The sequence below is a fragment of the Pelodiscus sinensis genome, chromosome 3 (assembly GCF_052426305.1).
Source record: "Pelodiscus sinensis isolate ZL-2025 chromosome 3, ASM5242630v1, whole genome shotgun sequence".
Classification (NCBI taxonomy): Eukaryota; Metazoa; Chordata; order Testudines; family Trionychidae; genus Pelodiscus; species Pelodiscus sinensis.
This window is the reverse complement of record NC_143054.1, coordinates 25,106,189-25,122,005: the sequence shown is the minus strand read 5'-3', so window position 1 is coordinate 25,122,005 and position 15,817 is coordinate 25,106,189. Positions and strand designations below refer to the sequence as shown.

The following is a 15,817-nucleotide window of genomic DNA, read 5'->3' as shown; positions in this document are numbered from 1 at the left end:
GCCTCTAACTAATAATGATAACTTTAACAGTCCTAATAAAAGTGTGTTCCTATTGTGGCAATACATTTAAAAGGGCCAGGCTACCACATCATATTTTTTTAAAAAATGAGGCCTTTACATGTAATCATTTTAGATGGATAAAAATGTAACATTAAAACACTTTTTTTCCCCCACAGTAGCAATTCTGTACATGAAAATGAAGGTTTGGGTTTTTGTTTGTTGCCTATTAATATAAGTGCATTAATTCAACATTTCCCTAGAAGAAAAAGAGATGGAAATGAAAGATATAAACTACTCAAATGAAACTTTACCAAAAGAGCTTAACCAAACTTGCTATTATTTTGTAAAAGATATTATATTTACCTTGGTGACAGCCTTTGAAGAAAACGTAATGTCATCAATGAAAGTGACAATATCTCCGGGGCAGAGTCTATCAAAGTACTTTGCACATGTACCATATGCGCTTAACCATTCTGGGATTGTTTCTGGCATTTTTTTAATGAGCTGGTGATCACCATTCCAGAAGAGTTTCTGTAACCAGGTGGTGTAAACAGAGCTTGGTGAGAGCATAGTACCATCTCTCTCAGGGATTTTGGGAGCAAGTCTGGAAATGGATAAGACGTTCTGACTTGTAAGGATGGGCTGCAATACCCCCAGAGGGTTCACATTTTCATCTGTTAGTTTTTTGTAATTGAGATCTATTGGCAGAAAGAGAAAAAACAGAAGTGGTTATTAAAGTTGCATCTACTCAACGGCTATGAGTGTCATTGGAATCCTATGCACAAAAGTCAAGGACTGAAAGAACACTGACAGAACTATCATCGCCATATTTTTTCTAGACAAAGTGAATTCTAACTTCGGGTGGATTCATACTGACAGTGTGCAATGGGAGACCATGCAAAACTTGAGCTTGTGAAGGTACACACTGAGAACTCTCAGGTCTTAGATGGCCTTTCGGATTAGGCTTGAGCCTGAATGGGCTAGAGCTGATGACTAACTTGGCCAGTACTTGCAGGACTAGCTCTTCTTAGCAAGGGGCTCCTAGTAGGGCTGGCTACCCTGACTGGTGGGGTACAAAGGCTTGAACCACTTTCGAGTAGGCGTGGGAACATACAACCCCAGGGTTTTAAGCATACTTGGAGAATTCTTAAGCCCAGGTATCTTTGAATCTGTCTGTTCAGCAAACAGAGCATGGCCGTTGAATGGGAAGTCTTGTAGAGATTGTTGCACCTCTGATGACAGACCTTAGAGAAGTAGTGAAGATGCCCAATGCATACTAATGGCAAATGCCATTATGTGAGCATCCAAATCTGCTGCATCAAAAGCCATCTGCGGGGTCACTCTGGCTGCCACTGCTCCCTCTTTCAGGAGAGCTTTGAACTCCTTTCTGGAATCATCTGAGAGTGTCTCCTTGAACTTAGTCATGGTTCTCCACATGCTGAAGTCGTAATGGCCAGGAACGGCTCAGTGGTTAGCCACCCATACTTGTAAACTGAATGAGGAATGAACCTTTCATCCAAATGAGTCTAGTTTCTTAGAGATTTTGTCCTTAGGCGTTGCTTCCAGCTATCCCTGCCTCTCCTAGCTGATGCCTCCAACAGGAGGGAGTTTGGAGCTGGGTGGGTGTAGAGGTAGTTATGGTCCCTAGCCAGGACAAAATACTTCCTTTGGAGATGGGCAGGACAGACATGGGGTTCTGCTTTATAGCCATGGTGATTTCTCAGGCTCTTCATGCAAAGGTACGGACCGCCAAGCAGGTGCTGGGGAGCTCATAACATTGAATAGAGCATCCACTGGCTCCGCAAGCTCCTCCGCCTGGAGTGCCAGATTGAGATCAGGAGCTCTTGAAATGCCGTGACATCTTCTTGTGGTATTAGGTACAAACAGCTTGCAATGGCTTCTCATAGGGAGGTTGAGGCGGATGCCGGTGTGCAACATCTGTCTCCTCTCCTGCAGGGCAGACCGGGGTGTCCTGGAATGGAGCCCGATCTTTCTCAGGGGCTCATTGCTTGGGGGCAGGGAGAGCTTCAGGGCCATTCTAAGATCCCCACAGTCAAGCGTGTTGGCTGAGCGGGTTGAGTGAACCCCCATGGGTCCCAGGGAAACCAGGGGACGGGCCACTACTCTTGTGGCCATCCTTGTGGGTGCAGCATCACAGAAGGGGGCAGTACTGCCTATGCTGGTAGGCAGGGGCTCTTGCTCAATGTTGGAATCCGAGGCTTCCTCCTTGGTATCCGGGGATCCAGTACAGTAGGGCCTCCACACTGAGATCACAGCACACGATGCCAAATTCCACCTGATCTCCACTGACAGGTAGGCAATGTGAGTGAGTAGTTGAGTCAAGTACTCAACTACAACTACTTGCTTCCCCCCGCCTTACTGCATCTGTATGAGAGACAGCAAGAGGACGGGGCTGGGGAAACAGGAGCCAGTGTTGAGGGAGCCGGTTTAATAGCGGGTTCCTCCCAGCACTGTCTCGCCGGTGCTGCCTGCCCTCCCCAGTGCTGCTGCCTCTATTAGAGGCAGCAGCCCCTAGCTGCGGCGGCCTGGGTTGGCGGTGGGCAGAGGCTGCTGCTGGAGCAGCTTCTGCCCAGCCAGCTCAGGCCACTGTAAACAGGGGCTGCTGGACACGGTGCAAGCCAAGTTCGAGCAGTCCTGGATCATTCCAGTCTGGACCCCTGCACCTCTGCATTTTAAATGTAGTAAGAGCATGAGCCACCCAGCTCCTACTACGTTTAAAATGAAGAGTTGCAGCAGTCCCGAACCAACATGAGATAAAAGTACTCGGTCCCAGCTCATGGCAGTCCAGGACCTGCATGCCCTGCTCCTACTACATTTAAACTGTGAGCTGCAATGGGGGTAGCTCCTGGACTGACAGGACAGAGACCTTCCCTTACTGACTAATTGTATGGTAAATACAAATTGTATCGACCATAAGATTAGTCCATTACCTGCCTCTTAGCATCATTAATGCCAGGGCTAGTGCTGACTGCATTAGGAAAACCATGAGGTGAATGTCCCTTTCTTTTTTCATCTGCTGCTTGAATGACTTGCAAATGCAATGCTTATCACTAATCTGTCCCTCACCCAAGCATGTCAGGTAGCCACTCTGCAGGTTATCACCTGGGTTTGGGCGCTTGTACCCTAAATATGGCTTAAAACCTGGAGACCGGAGCATGCCCCATCCCTAAACCAAGTCCCAACCAAGATACTTAGTTGACTAACACTACTAAGATAACTATCTACATAAAAGTAACTGCTTTCATAGCGAAAAATAAGCTGTCTGAAACACAACAGTTCTGATGCACTTTCGCAGGCAGCAAGAAGGAATCAAGGTTTATAGAGCAATGCCAAACACTAATTGTTTTGTTTTTTTTAAATGAAGAACACCAATGATTTTTTTGTTAAGAAAAAAAGGGGGGGGTGATATTGACCCCCCTCCTCCCAAAAAGGTCGGGTGGGGGAAGGGGAGTTATTGAGGAAAAAAGGTCGCTTGCCCCCTTAAGGGCAGCCATTTTGAACTCTGTTGTTCTCCGTGGCACACCTTCTACTGGCTCGCGGCACAAGAGTGCCACGGAATACAGTTTAAGAAACATTGTTATAGAGAATAGTAAGCGCCATTTATACTGCACCATGGGCATACTACTCCAGGGGTCACTAGAGGTATTTCCTTATGGATACTGCTGATGGAAAAACTCAAGTTAGGAAATACCACAATTAAGGCTCTTTGTACACTTTTAAGTCATCTCCTTCCTGTGTATTTATGACGACAGATTTTAATTTCATGACTACATGCTAATTTTTCCAAGACTACTGCCTCATTCAATGCACAGACAGACCATGATCACACTGAATAAGCAGCATTCAGTACTCTCTTTTGTCCTCATAGTTCAATGTGTAGCCCCAGGCCTTAATTTACAGCATACTGTTCAGACCCTGCTATAAGGACAGAATTATTAATATCCTCATGGTTTTTCCTATGGTCTGCATTACTATAGCATCTCAGTGTTTAATTAATCAATCCATCTTCGCAACACTTCTGTGCAATACGGAAGTATTACTATCTCTATATTTCAACTGGGAGGCTAAGGCACAAAGATTAAGGTCAAATAATACACTAATTTTCGGTGCTCAACTTGAGAAGCCTTTGGACCTAATCAGTTGTTTTAAAGAGTCCTTATCATTATAAAGCACTTTCTGGATTCAAAACATTGACTGCAGCTGTGAAGACTAAACACTTCCAGAAATCAGACTTTGTGGGATCAAGTGGGGCACTGAGAAAATGAGAAACACAAATCACAGAATCATAGAGCTGGAAGAGACCTTAGAAGGTCATCGAGTCCAGCCCCCTGCTCAAGACAGGACCAATCCCAATTAAATCAACCCAGCCAGGGGTTTGCCAAGCCAAGACTTAAACACCTCTAGGGGTGGAGACTCCACTACTTCCCTAGGTAACCCATTCCAGTGCTTCACCACCCTCCTAGTGAAATAGTTTTTCCTAATATCCAACCTGGACCTCTCCCACCGCAACTTGAGACCATTCTTCCTTGTTCTGCCATCTGTCACTACTGAGAACAGCCTTTCTCCAGTCTCTTTGGAACCTCCCCTCAGGAAGTTGAAGGCTGCTATCAAATCCCCCCTCACTCTTCAATAGAGTTTGAAGGCTGCTATCAGGAAGTTGAAGGCTGCTATCAATAGACCCAACTCCCTCAGCCTCTCCTCGTAGGTCATATGCTCCAGACCCCTAATCATTTTGGTTACCCTCTGCTGGACCCTCTCCAACACATCCACATCTTTCCTGTAATTGGGGGCTGCGAACTGGACACAATACTCCAGATCAGGCCTAACCAGATCCGAGTAAAGAGGAATAATCACATATCTGGATCGAATGGCAAATAATCAGTAGCAACCTCTGGAAAGTTTAGTTTAAGTGTTTTGCTTAGCTTCGCATAGGAACTATGTAGAAATAGCTGGGACAGAATCCAATTATCCCATGCAGCATTTGACTGATTTAACCATGAGACAGTCCTTTCTCTTCCTGCAATCCTCTGTATTATTCTCAATGCACCTTCCAAATTCTGCAACAAATGAGACAGCGATCTTAAAACAATACCTCATTTACTATGGAACGCTCATTCATTCCCAGAACAGAACAAGACTGTGTACTAAAATGTTTACTGAAAACATTCTGCTTCAGGTAGACATCTACCACATTAAGATTCAGTACAAAAGATTAAAATTTGGCAAAATTATACACAAACAGAAATCAGGGTCTTATAACATAAGAACATAAGAACGGCCGTACTGAGTCAGACCAAAGGTCCTTCTAAGCCCAGTATCCTGTCTGCCAACAGTGGCCAGCACCAGGTGCCCCAGAGAGGAGACAATGATCAAGCGATTTGTCTCCTGCCATCTCTCTCCAGCCTCTGACAAACAGAGGCCAAAGACACCATTTTATCCCTCTGGCTAATAGCCTTTTATGGACCTAACCTCCATGAAATTATCTAGCTTCTCTTTAAACTCTATTATAGTCCTAGCCTTCACAGCCTCCTCTGGCAAGGAGTTCCACAGGTTGACTACATGCTGTGTGAAGAAGAACTTTCTTTTATTAGTTTTAAACCTGCTACCCATTAATTTCATTTGGTGTCCTCTAGTTCTTCTATTTAGGGAACTAATAAATAACTTTTCTTTATCGGCCCTCTCCACACCACTCATGATTTTATATACCTCTATCATATCCGCCCTCAGTCTCCTCTATTCTAAACTGAAAAGTCCCAGTCGCTTTAACCTCTCCTCATATGGGACCCGTTCCAAACCCCTAATCATTTTAGTTGCCCTTTTCTGAACCCTTTCCAAGGCCAGAATATCTTTTTTGGGGTGAGGAGACCACATCTGTACACAGTATTCAAGATGTGGGCGTACCATAGTTTTATACAGGGGCAGTAAGATATTCTGGGTCTTATTTTCTATCCATTTCCTAACAATTCCTAGCATCCTATTTGCCTTTTTGACCGCCGCTGCACACTGCGTGGAAGTTTTCAGAGAACTGTCCACGATAACTCCAAGATCTCTTTCCTGATTTGTCGTAGCCAAATTAGCCCCCATCAAACTGTACGTGTAGTTGGGGTTATTTTCCCTGATGTGCATTACTTTACACTTATCCACATTAAATTTAATTTGCCATTTTGTTGCCCAATCACTCAGTTTGGTGAGATCTTCTTGGAGTCTCTCACAGTCTGCTTCTGTCTTGACTATCCTAAACAGTTTTGTATCATCGGCAAACTTTACTACCTCACTGCTTACCCCTTTCTCCAGATCATTTAAAGCTATCTCTCTTTAAGAAAAAAGTAATATTAAAATTAACAACTTTATTAAAATAATAAACTTTTAAAAGAAAAAATATGTTATATATATATAAAAATAATTAAGATTTTTGAAAGGTATACCAATACACAATATGCATTTCAGGCAGTTTAAGAAGAGCACATTTTACATAAACTATGTTTCTGTCAAGAGTGGAAAAAGTGCTTGTTTTTGTTTTTTTAATACTCTTCATACACTCATGGTGTCAAGTATCAGAGGGGTAGCCATGTTAGTCTGAATCTGCAAAAGCGATGAAGAGTCCTGTGGCACCTTGTAGACTAACAGATATATTGGAGCATAAGCTTTCGAGGGCAAAGACCCATTTCGTCAGATGCATGTAGTGGAAATTCCAGAGGCAGGTATAAACATACAGGCATACAAAAAGAGTACCAATCAAGAGTAAGGCTATTGTGCAGAATGGAGAATTTCATTTTAATGATACAAAGATACATTTAAATACTTATATACCATTTTATAAGCTAAAATATTTACTCAACTAAAATATCAAAACACTGTTCATAATTATTTCCTTCAGTGCATTTTTCTGTAGCTTGCCATGAAAAACTAATCTAAACATGCAATAAACCAAAAAGGTTAATTTGCCTCTGAGGCATAAGAAACCTATAGTGCTCCTGCATCTACCTGATTTGCTTATAAAAGAGAATCTGATGATTTGAAACTAGAAAGTGTGACCTTGTCACTACTGAGAAAATGGAATAAATGTGATAACTAACTACAGATATAAAGTAAAAACCAATAAAATTCATACCTGGTGCAATGGCCTTAAATTTTTTCAGCAGCTGTATATGAGTTTCAGGTTTGACAGCATGCTTTACAAACTCTGAACAACCACAGTTTTGGAGAAGAGTAAAATAATAAAGCAAACGCTGGTGATCCATGCCTTCAATACCCGGGTAAACGTATTTGGCCAGGTGTTCATATAGGGCTTCAGGGTTGGTTTTCAACGTTTCAAAGAGACCAAGACTTTGTGCTCTGCCTTCTATTTCTCCAGTAGATAAACTGTGTATAAAACGAATATTGCTTTAAAAGACTGACACTCATGTAAATGAAATATGTATTGTATACCTTACAATACAAGAAGTAACTCATTTTTTTTGTTCAAACACAAAAGTTGAATATTATTTCACGTAGTATTCCGAGTAAAAAAGTGATCTCAATTATTTAAGAGACAGGCACCATCACCCTGTACCTCAAGGCGGTGCCAGTGATCCAGGACGTCTCCCAGGCCTCCTTGGATGCCAGGGAGGGATCTTCAGGTGAGTGATCTCACTTTGTCACACATGGAGAAAGGGGAAGTGTGGGCACAGATGAGGCAGGGAGCAAGCATCGCTCGGGCTGGACATCATGCTGCGGTCTGTGCATGTGCAACCCCGTGCAGCATCTGTGTACGACACACGGATGCAGCAGGCCGCCCGAGCATGGGTGGGATCCTGCCGCCAGGCTCGGGGAGGCCACATACGTCCTGCCACGGAGGTGGAGGGGGTGGCCTGGGTCAAGCAGGATAGACACAAGGTCATAGGCACAACCCCTCACAGACAGAGGAGTGCTGCACACAGCTTCTTCCAACAGAAGCCTGTAATCTAGATGTAGCCTGAGACACATCTCTGGGAAGGATGAGGAAAGCTGCAGTATCACCCATTCTGTACCTACTCTGTAGAATGACCTTCCACATCTGCTATCTATCAGTAAATAATCACTAAATTTAATTAATAATGAAAATGAAGCTTAGAACACCAGGAAGGGCAGCAGTCTTTTGAGCTAGTCCAGTGCAGATAAGAACAATTAAATAGTGTTAGATACAGAATTAAAATAAAAAATTAAAATGTCTAGAATGTGCTGAAGATACAAGTTTGACAAGCACAAATTTGAAGTTTTTAATGCACAATGACATTCCCAGTAAGTCTATTGTTTTCTTATCTGTTCTTTTTTATTGAATGGAGTTATATCGTTAATATTGCCTCTATAAAAGCAACATAGGGGCTACATCTACACCGCAAGCTTTTTGCGCAAGAAATCTTTTGCGGAAGAGTTCTTGTGCAAAAACTCATCCACACCTCAAAGCGCATTGCAAAAGCAATGTGCTTTTGCACAATAGAGCATCCACACTGCATGGATGCTCTTGCGCAAGAAAGCTCTGATAGCCATTCCCAGAATGGCCATCAGAGCACCTGTGCTTTTTCCCCATACGAAAAGCAAGAAACCCCTCTGGAACGTCCACACTTGCCTTTTTGCGCAATAGCTGTAGCACAAAAGGGAGTGATGCCTCGTAGAAAGAGGTTTACCTACACTGGCGAAAGCCCTCTGTTCTGCTGTTTTACGGCTGATTTACTTGCGCAAAAGGGCATTTGAGGTGTGGATGCTCCGCAGGTTTTTGCACAAAAACCTTGCAGTGTAGACATAGCCTGAGATGTTTTATATTTACCTATGATTTCAAACAGAATATGCCCTGTTTCCAACGATGTTTCTCACTCTAAGAACTGCAAACTCAGGCCACATTTCCACTTACTAGAGAATCGATCCTCTGGCGATCAATTTTCTCAGGTTCAATTTAGTGGTTCTAGTACTAAATCAAATGCTGAGGATGCCTCTGTCAGCACCAGTATGCCTCACTGTCACGAGGAGTAAGGGAAGTTGACGGAAGCGTTTCTGCAGTCAACCTCCTGCTGTGAGATGGCGCCAAGCTCAGCATAAGATATGTCGACTCCAGCTACATTATTTACGTACCTGGAGTTTTGTACCTTAAGCTGGCCTTCCCCCTGCAGTGTAGACCTGGCCTCAATCTTGTTTCAGTTAGAATTAAAATAGTACCTTTTATTGTAAAAAAAGATTTGACACATGGAACAATTGACAATTTAGACAATGATGCTTAGGACAATGTTATTATTTCTTTCTTCATAGCTGTATAGGCTCTGCAATGCTAATGAAAACAATAAAAAGGGTTTTCCCCCCTCTCTCACCACAGCCAAAGTTTAAGCTATTTCCTCAGTTTGGACCCACACTTAAACCTCCCCTATTCTGCACTTTTTAATGACCTTGTGAAGACAGATATTAGAATACATTTACTGACACATGATAAATATTGAAACCAGCATTTCACTAAATTACAATGTGCCAACATGTTTCATAGACCTCTGCGATCAATAGTCCTTCCTTTTAGAGGAAGAAGCAGTTATCACTACAAATTCTGACATAGCATAATAAAACAAAATATGATCATTACTGTTATCTGGTAATCAATGATTACTGATATAAAATGTTTCATTTTAGATATGGTCCATAAAGTGGATTATACAAATACTGCATATTTGTCTAACAATGAGTAACTCTTAGAATAAACATATTTCATTTCAACATTAATGACAACAAGGCATGCATTCTTAATACAATAATCCCTAGAGTGATTTATCCTGTAATGGACACATGCTTTAATTCAATCATCCTTAAAATAAGATTATTGTGCAACTAAAGCATGTTCTGCAGGGTGCTATATGATTATCTTTTTTTTTTTTTTTTTTTTTAAAAGGATACACTTTTGAATTTCATTGGGGGGGAAAAGGACCTTATTTTGCATTCCACTTATTACAGCCTTCCACAAATACTAATTCACAGATGACAGAATGAATAAAATAGGAGAAGCCTGAGGTGAGATTCCAGCCCCAGTGAAGTCAGTGGAATCTTTGCCATTTACTTCAATGGGTCCAGGATACTACACTTTGTGTGTCATTTATTTCTTTAAAATAAATAATATAGGGACATGATGGAATTTACCAGATGGCTTTTTTCTCCTACTGTTTTTAAGAAATAAAAGTTCAGATTGTCACAGCATCTTCAGACCTCTCCACTACGTAAGTGGTTTTATCTCTTATGTTTCATGTTTTATAAAATACAATAACTTTTTCATTCATTTTAATTAATAATTAATGTTAAAAGGGGTACAAGTGCTACTTAAGGCTATGGTTACATTAATTATTTCAAGTTTAAATAACATTTTTAATACTGAAACTGGTTTAGTTGTGACTTTCTCAACAACAGATTAGAATTGCTCTGGGTTTACTGACTTTGTGCTGAATTTATACTGAGAGCTTGACACGCTGCCATCCGAATCAGTTATAAGGACAATTAACGTAGCCTCTTAGGGTATGTCTATACTTGCACCCGAGTTCAAACTAGGGATGCAAATATAGGCATTCAAAATAGTCCATGAAGCGGGGATTTAAATATCCCACGCTTCATTAGCATGATCTCGCCGGCGCGTTACTCTGATCAACAGCTGTTTCGAAAGTGACAGTGCGTGCTGGGACACATTAGTTCAAACTGAACCCCTGTTTCTCCAATAATTCAGACATTTGCATTTAGTAGCATTAGATGCATAGACATGACAGCAACATTCTTCTATGTTACATTTTCTCCTAATTTTAATCTTTTAAAAATCTTTTTCTACTGTTAACAATACATGCAATGAATGTGGTAACTGATGACCCCCACAAGGTCCAACTTCATCCTTCACACACATTTGAGGTTTGAAAAGCATCTTTTGAAACTGCTTGAAGAAAATAACATTGTTTTCAAAATTCTATAAAATACTGAATGCCTCAGCCATTAGTGAGTTGACACTGCTTCAGAAAAAAAGTAAATCCATATCATAAGACCATTTTTAAAAGCTAAGGCATCAGAAGAAGTGCCCTGAATTCAGAGATGTCAGGGCTCAGTGAAAACAGAGGTCTAAACATTGAAGAATTTGTAGGAATGTACATTGATTCGAAGCCCAAAAGACTGAATAAGAAAAACAGTAAAGGTGCAGAAGGCTCAGGAAGCCTTCAAAGCCTTTTAACCCCCATGTCATCTATTGTTCCTTATGGGTTGTTAAGGAAGACCTAATTCAAATGTAAATGAATGGAAAATGTGAAGCATGCCATCTGAAAGTAAAGCAAATATGGTAAACAAAAGCTGCTTCCTTCTGCCATAAGAATTCTTTTGGAATAGATCATACCTCAACGGAACAGAACTGCAAATTAATTCAGACGAGCCTCAACACTTACCCACTATCAGTGAACAGAAATTCAAGATGTGTCATGTACACTTCCCAAAGTGGAACGCTGTAACGGTGAGCCAAGGAAAGAGCAATCTTGTACACATTTTCTTCAAGTGTTCTTGTCAGGAGAGAACCATAAAACACAGCAAGAAAAAACGAAACTGGTCACACTAAGACGTTTAGGGAAAAAAAAGGCCTAAGAAAAATCCACTAGAAGAAGTATTGTTGCTTTGCAGCCCTCACATTATGGATAAATAATATTTAAAACATCATTGGCACAAGAAGCTGGATCCCCCACCTCCCAGGAGACTTTTCTAACCATTTTCTCAATGTCTCTCTTCCTCTCACCCTCTGGCCCCAAATCATTCTTTCATTAATTTATCCACTGTGGAGCAAATTCAATATTGAGCCAGAGAGAACAAGTATCAAACTAATTCTCTGGTTTGGTGGTTAGACCCCCCTCCCTTGGGAGGTGGAAGACCAGGGGTCCAGTCACCACTCCAATTTTTTAAAAAAAATTATTTATCCATAGTGGAATAGCACTTTTCAAAAGATTTTCTTTTTGATTAGTGAAAGTAATAGTATATCACATACTTTTAACCGTACAAAAGCACAAAAAAAAGGAAAAGAGGAAAAATTCTCTTTACTACTCAACTACTACTCAACTGCATTTATTGATTCATTGAGCTGAAAGGTAATTTAGCAGACCTTAAACAACAAGTATAAAATATAAATAGTACTTTTCTCACTACATGAGAAAAGCACTACTGCAGAATAGCCTGTAGTACAGTGGTGAAGGGATTCACCTCAAAGATGGCAAGTTCCAGTTCAAATCCCTTCTTCCCTCCTCAGGTAGAACATGTTCTAAACAGAGCATCTCCCACATCTCTGGTTAGTACATGAACCACTGGGTTAAAAACTCCCCCATTCCATGCTCCTTGCTTAAAATGGTATAGGCGCCAAATGCTAAGACAAGGTTTGGAGATGAGAATCCCAAGCAGAGGAAAGAAAGTCCCTGTAGCCTGTATTTAAGTACTTACCTCCAAAAGGGAAGGGTCTTAGCAAAAGACTCCTTAGTTTGGCATCTCCTGTAGTCTACTTAGGCAAGGAGCTGCCTCACTTATTGGATTTTGTCAATTTCATTCTAAGGTGCTTATATCTCCCCATTCTTTATAGAGGGAGCCTAGGCACCTAACTCAGACTTTGGTAATCCCAGTGATTTTTCTAGGCACCTATAAGTTAAGTGTTTTTGATGCTCAGCATCATCATTTCTTTATGAATCAAGTCTTAGGAGGAGCTTTACAGTGTGTTTTAGAGAATTTCAATGCTAGAATTAAGGGATTCTGGACATTGGAATTACAATTCAATAGGAAAACTGTATGGTAAATCTTAAAAAAGATGGGTCTTTAGTCAACGGTATGAGGATGATATTTAAGTACATTCTATCAGATGTGTGAAAAAGAAAGTTTATACATTTTGCAATATAAGTATGCTCTAACTAAATGATCAACATTAAAACACAGGGTTTATCTAGAATATATTTAAATTCAATAGTAGAAGACATTATGTTTTTTGTGTGGTTCAGAATTCTTTCCCCTTTTAGGGCATCTGTTTTAAGGGACAGTAGCTTCAGTAACTAAAGCACAAAGATAAAAGGCAGTGGACCAGAAAGAGTATTCTTAGCATCTGCACTTACTGATCTACTTGGCTGGCTCTTCATCTGACTAGAGTAGTTGAAGGAAAAAGAGCCCATTTATTGCAAAATAAACCTACAAAGTAAGTGATAACTAATAAGTCCTTCTAAAAGACAGTGTTACTAAAAATGTATTGCCTTGTTTTTAAATACTACCACTTGAACAAAACAAAAAACATATAAGGACATTACTTACTCCGCCAAACCCAATATAGTTTCTCTTTTGTACTGGCTATCTGCTGTAAACCTCTGAACATCTACTCCTTTGCCGAGGCCTTGAAGGATTTGAGCCTGAGTGAAATCCAATAGTCGTTCATTGTAGTAGTACAGCTGCTTAATCAAAGCTGCTATTTCTTCAGGCCAGTCTGCATGGCCACACTGCGTAACATGTTTTGTAACCATCTTAATCAGCTCTTTTGGGTCAGCCTGTAAAATAAAGTAAAAATGCTTTATTTTCAAACTTTAAAACAATGTTGCCGTTCTAAGATTCATCTGATGGTGTTTTCATCAATCAAGCACGAAATATTTCTTTGATCTTTACAGAAACGATCGAATCCAGGGATGTTCCACATTTTAAACATAGGGAACTCTCATAAACATATAGAACCTTTTAAAATGGTAGCAATATCAGTGTGATCACTGAATGCTAAATAACCAGAATACATTTACGTAATTGAAGCAAGTCATATCTGGACTGCTGTCAAACGTGTAGCAGTGTGATGGGATGGTTGCTGCACATTGGTTATGAAGGGGTTAAAATAGCTCTTTTAGAGGGATGGGGCCAGAGGACATTCAGAAAGAGGCTGAAGGAAGCCAACCAAGGCTCAGCTGGCCTGAATAAAAAGGGTAGAAAAGCAAAGGGGACTCAGTCTCTCTCCAGCTTTGGAGAGATGAGGCCTTCTTTATTATAGGGAAGCTCTGGCCTAGCCCTCTACCAGGCTGAAGGTGTGATACTGGGCCCAGAGGAGGTATTAGAGCTACATAGGAGCAGTAGGAATAGGCAGTGGGTTCACTCCCTCCTCCTTGACAAATAAGACCGTAGTTTGCCCCTGAAGGAAGGGGCTAGAAGAAGAGAGGTAGTAGGCCACTGACGCAAGTGGTGGGGGTAGAAGTACCGGAGTCCCCTAGGAGAGGAGGAAGATGGACATGGGCACTGCCGAGAGGGAAAGAACCAGTGGAGGGGGCACTAAAGTCTGGGAGGGGTGCAGAACCTGACAGAGCACTGTGGTGGAAAATTGGAAAGGGCAGGTAACTACGGGCAGGACACCAACGGGGGGAGGGGGAGAGGAGGAGACGGACTTTCCAGTGTTGTGGAGCTAATTCCCAGATTGATCAGCAGGTGGAGCTGTATGGTCACAGGTTCAACTCACAAGATTTTCTTTTTGATTAGTGAAAGTAATAGTAATATCACATACTTTTAACCGTACAAAAGCACAAAAAAGAGGAAAAATTCTCTTTACTACTCAACTACTACTCAACTGCATTTATTGATTCATTGAGCTGAAAGGTAATTTAGCAGAGCTTATACAACAAGTATAAAATATAAATTATATGATTAAAAGTTAGCTAATCCACCACCCTATATACAAACAGGGAAACATATCACACATATTTTTCCGAAGTAATGACTCATTCCAATGCTCTGAGAAAAATAACATACAAATGTAACAGCATATTCATTTTTAGCAAGGTTTAAAAATCATTTGTATTACATTCTGCCACTCTACTCTGCACTAGTTAGGCCTCAGCTGGGATACTGTGTCCAGTTCTGGGCGCCACATTTCAAGAAAGATGTGGAGAAATTGGAAAGGGTACAGAAAAGAGCGACAAGAATGATTGAAGGTCTAGAGAACATGACCTATGAAGCCAGGCTTCATGAACTGGACTTGTTTAGTTTGGAAAAAAGAAGATTAAGGGGGGACATGATAGCGGTTTTCAAATATCTAAAAGGGTGTCACAAGGAGGAAGGAGAAAATTTGTTCCTCTTGGTTTCTGAGGACAGGACAAGGAGTAATGGGCTTAAAGTGCAGCAGGGGAGGTTTAGATTGGACATTAGGAAAAAATTCCTAACTGTCAGAGTGGTCAAATATTGGAATAAATTGCCAAGGGAGGTGGTGGAATCTCCCTCTCTGGAGATATTTAAGAACAGGTTAGATAGACATTTGTCAGGGATGGTGTAGACGGAGCTTGGTCCTGCCTTGAGGGCTGGGGGCTGGACTCGATGACCTCTTGAGGTCCCTTCCAGTCCTATTATTCTATGATTCTATATTTAAAATGCACTATGGCTCCAGTATCTAGCTCAGATTTTCAAAACTGCACATAGGAAACAGGCCTTTGAAAAGTGCATTATCGTTTCCACATTCGTAAATCAACGGCACTCTGAGACAGATAAACTTTTGAAAATCTGGCCCAAATAATGTTGTATTGTCTGTATTATGAATACAGTATCTTCTATCAATATATTGATATTCATCCCAAAGTAATTCACAAACTTTTTGAACCATTATAGAAGATACATAGTGATCCACCTACTCTCCCTCTGAAACGTAGTAAACTTTGTGATCAAACAGCATGTAGCAAAACTACTGGACTTTTTAGGCAGGAAATAAATATGGTATTTATTTGAAATAGCAGAAGAATAGACACACAGCAGGGAAATGCAATTTCCTGCGAATTTGGACAGCACACTCTGTTTAGTCCTGTTCTTT

General features: G+C 41.0%; 1 protein-coding gene across 5 annotated transcripts in view; it reads right to left on the bottom strand.

The window, feature by feature from the left end:
* The window catches only part of NBAS (NBAS subunit of NRZ tethering complex), a 341,233-nt gene that overhangs the window by 107,910 nt on the left and 217,506 nt on the right, over positions 1-15,817 (bottom strand). For all 5 annotated transcript variants that reach the window (XM_075923472.2, XM_075923475.2, XM_075923474.2 and 2 more), the window contains 4 exons: positions 13,306-13,535; positions 11,424-11,534; positions 7,133-7,383; positions 364-698 (listed from right to left, as the gene is read on the bottom strand). In XM_075923472.2, coding sequence (XP_075779587.2) covers positions 364-698; positions 7,133-7,383; positions 11,424-11,534; positions 13,306-13,535 — 927 coding nt within the window. The remainder of the gene's footprint in view (positions 1-363; positions 699-7,132; positions 7,384-11,423; positions 11,535-13,305; positions 13,536-15,817) is intronic.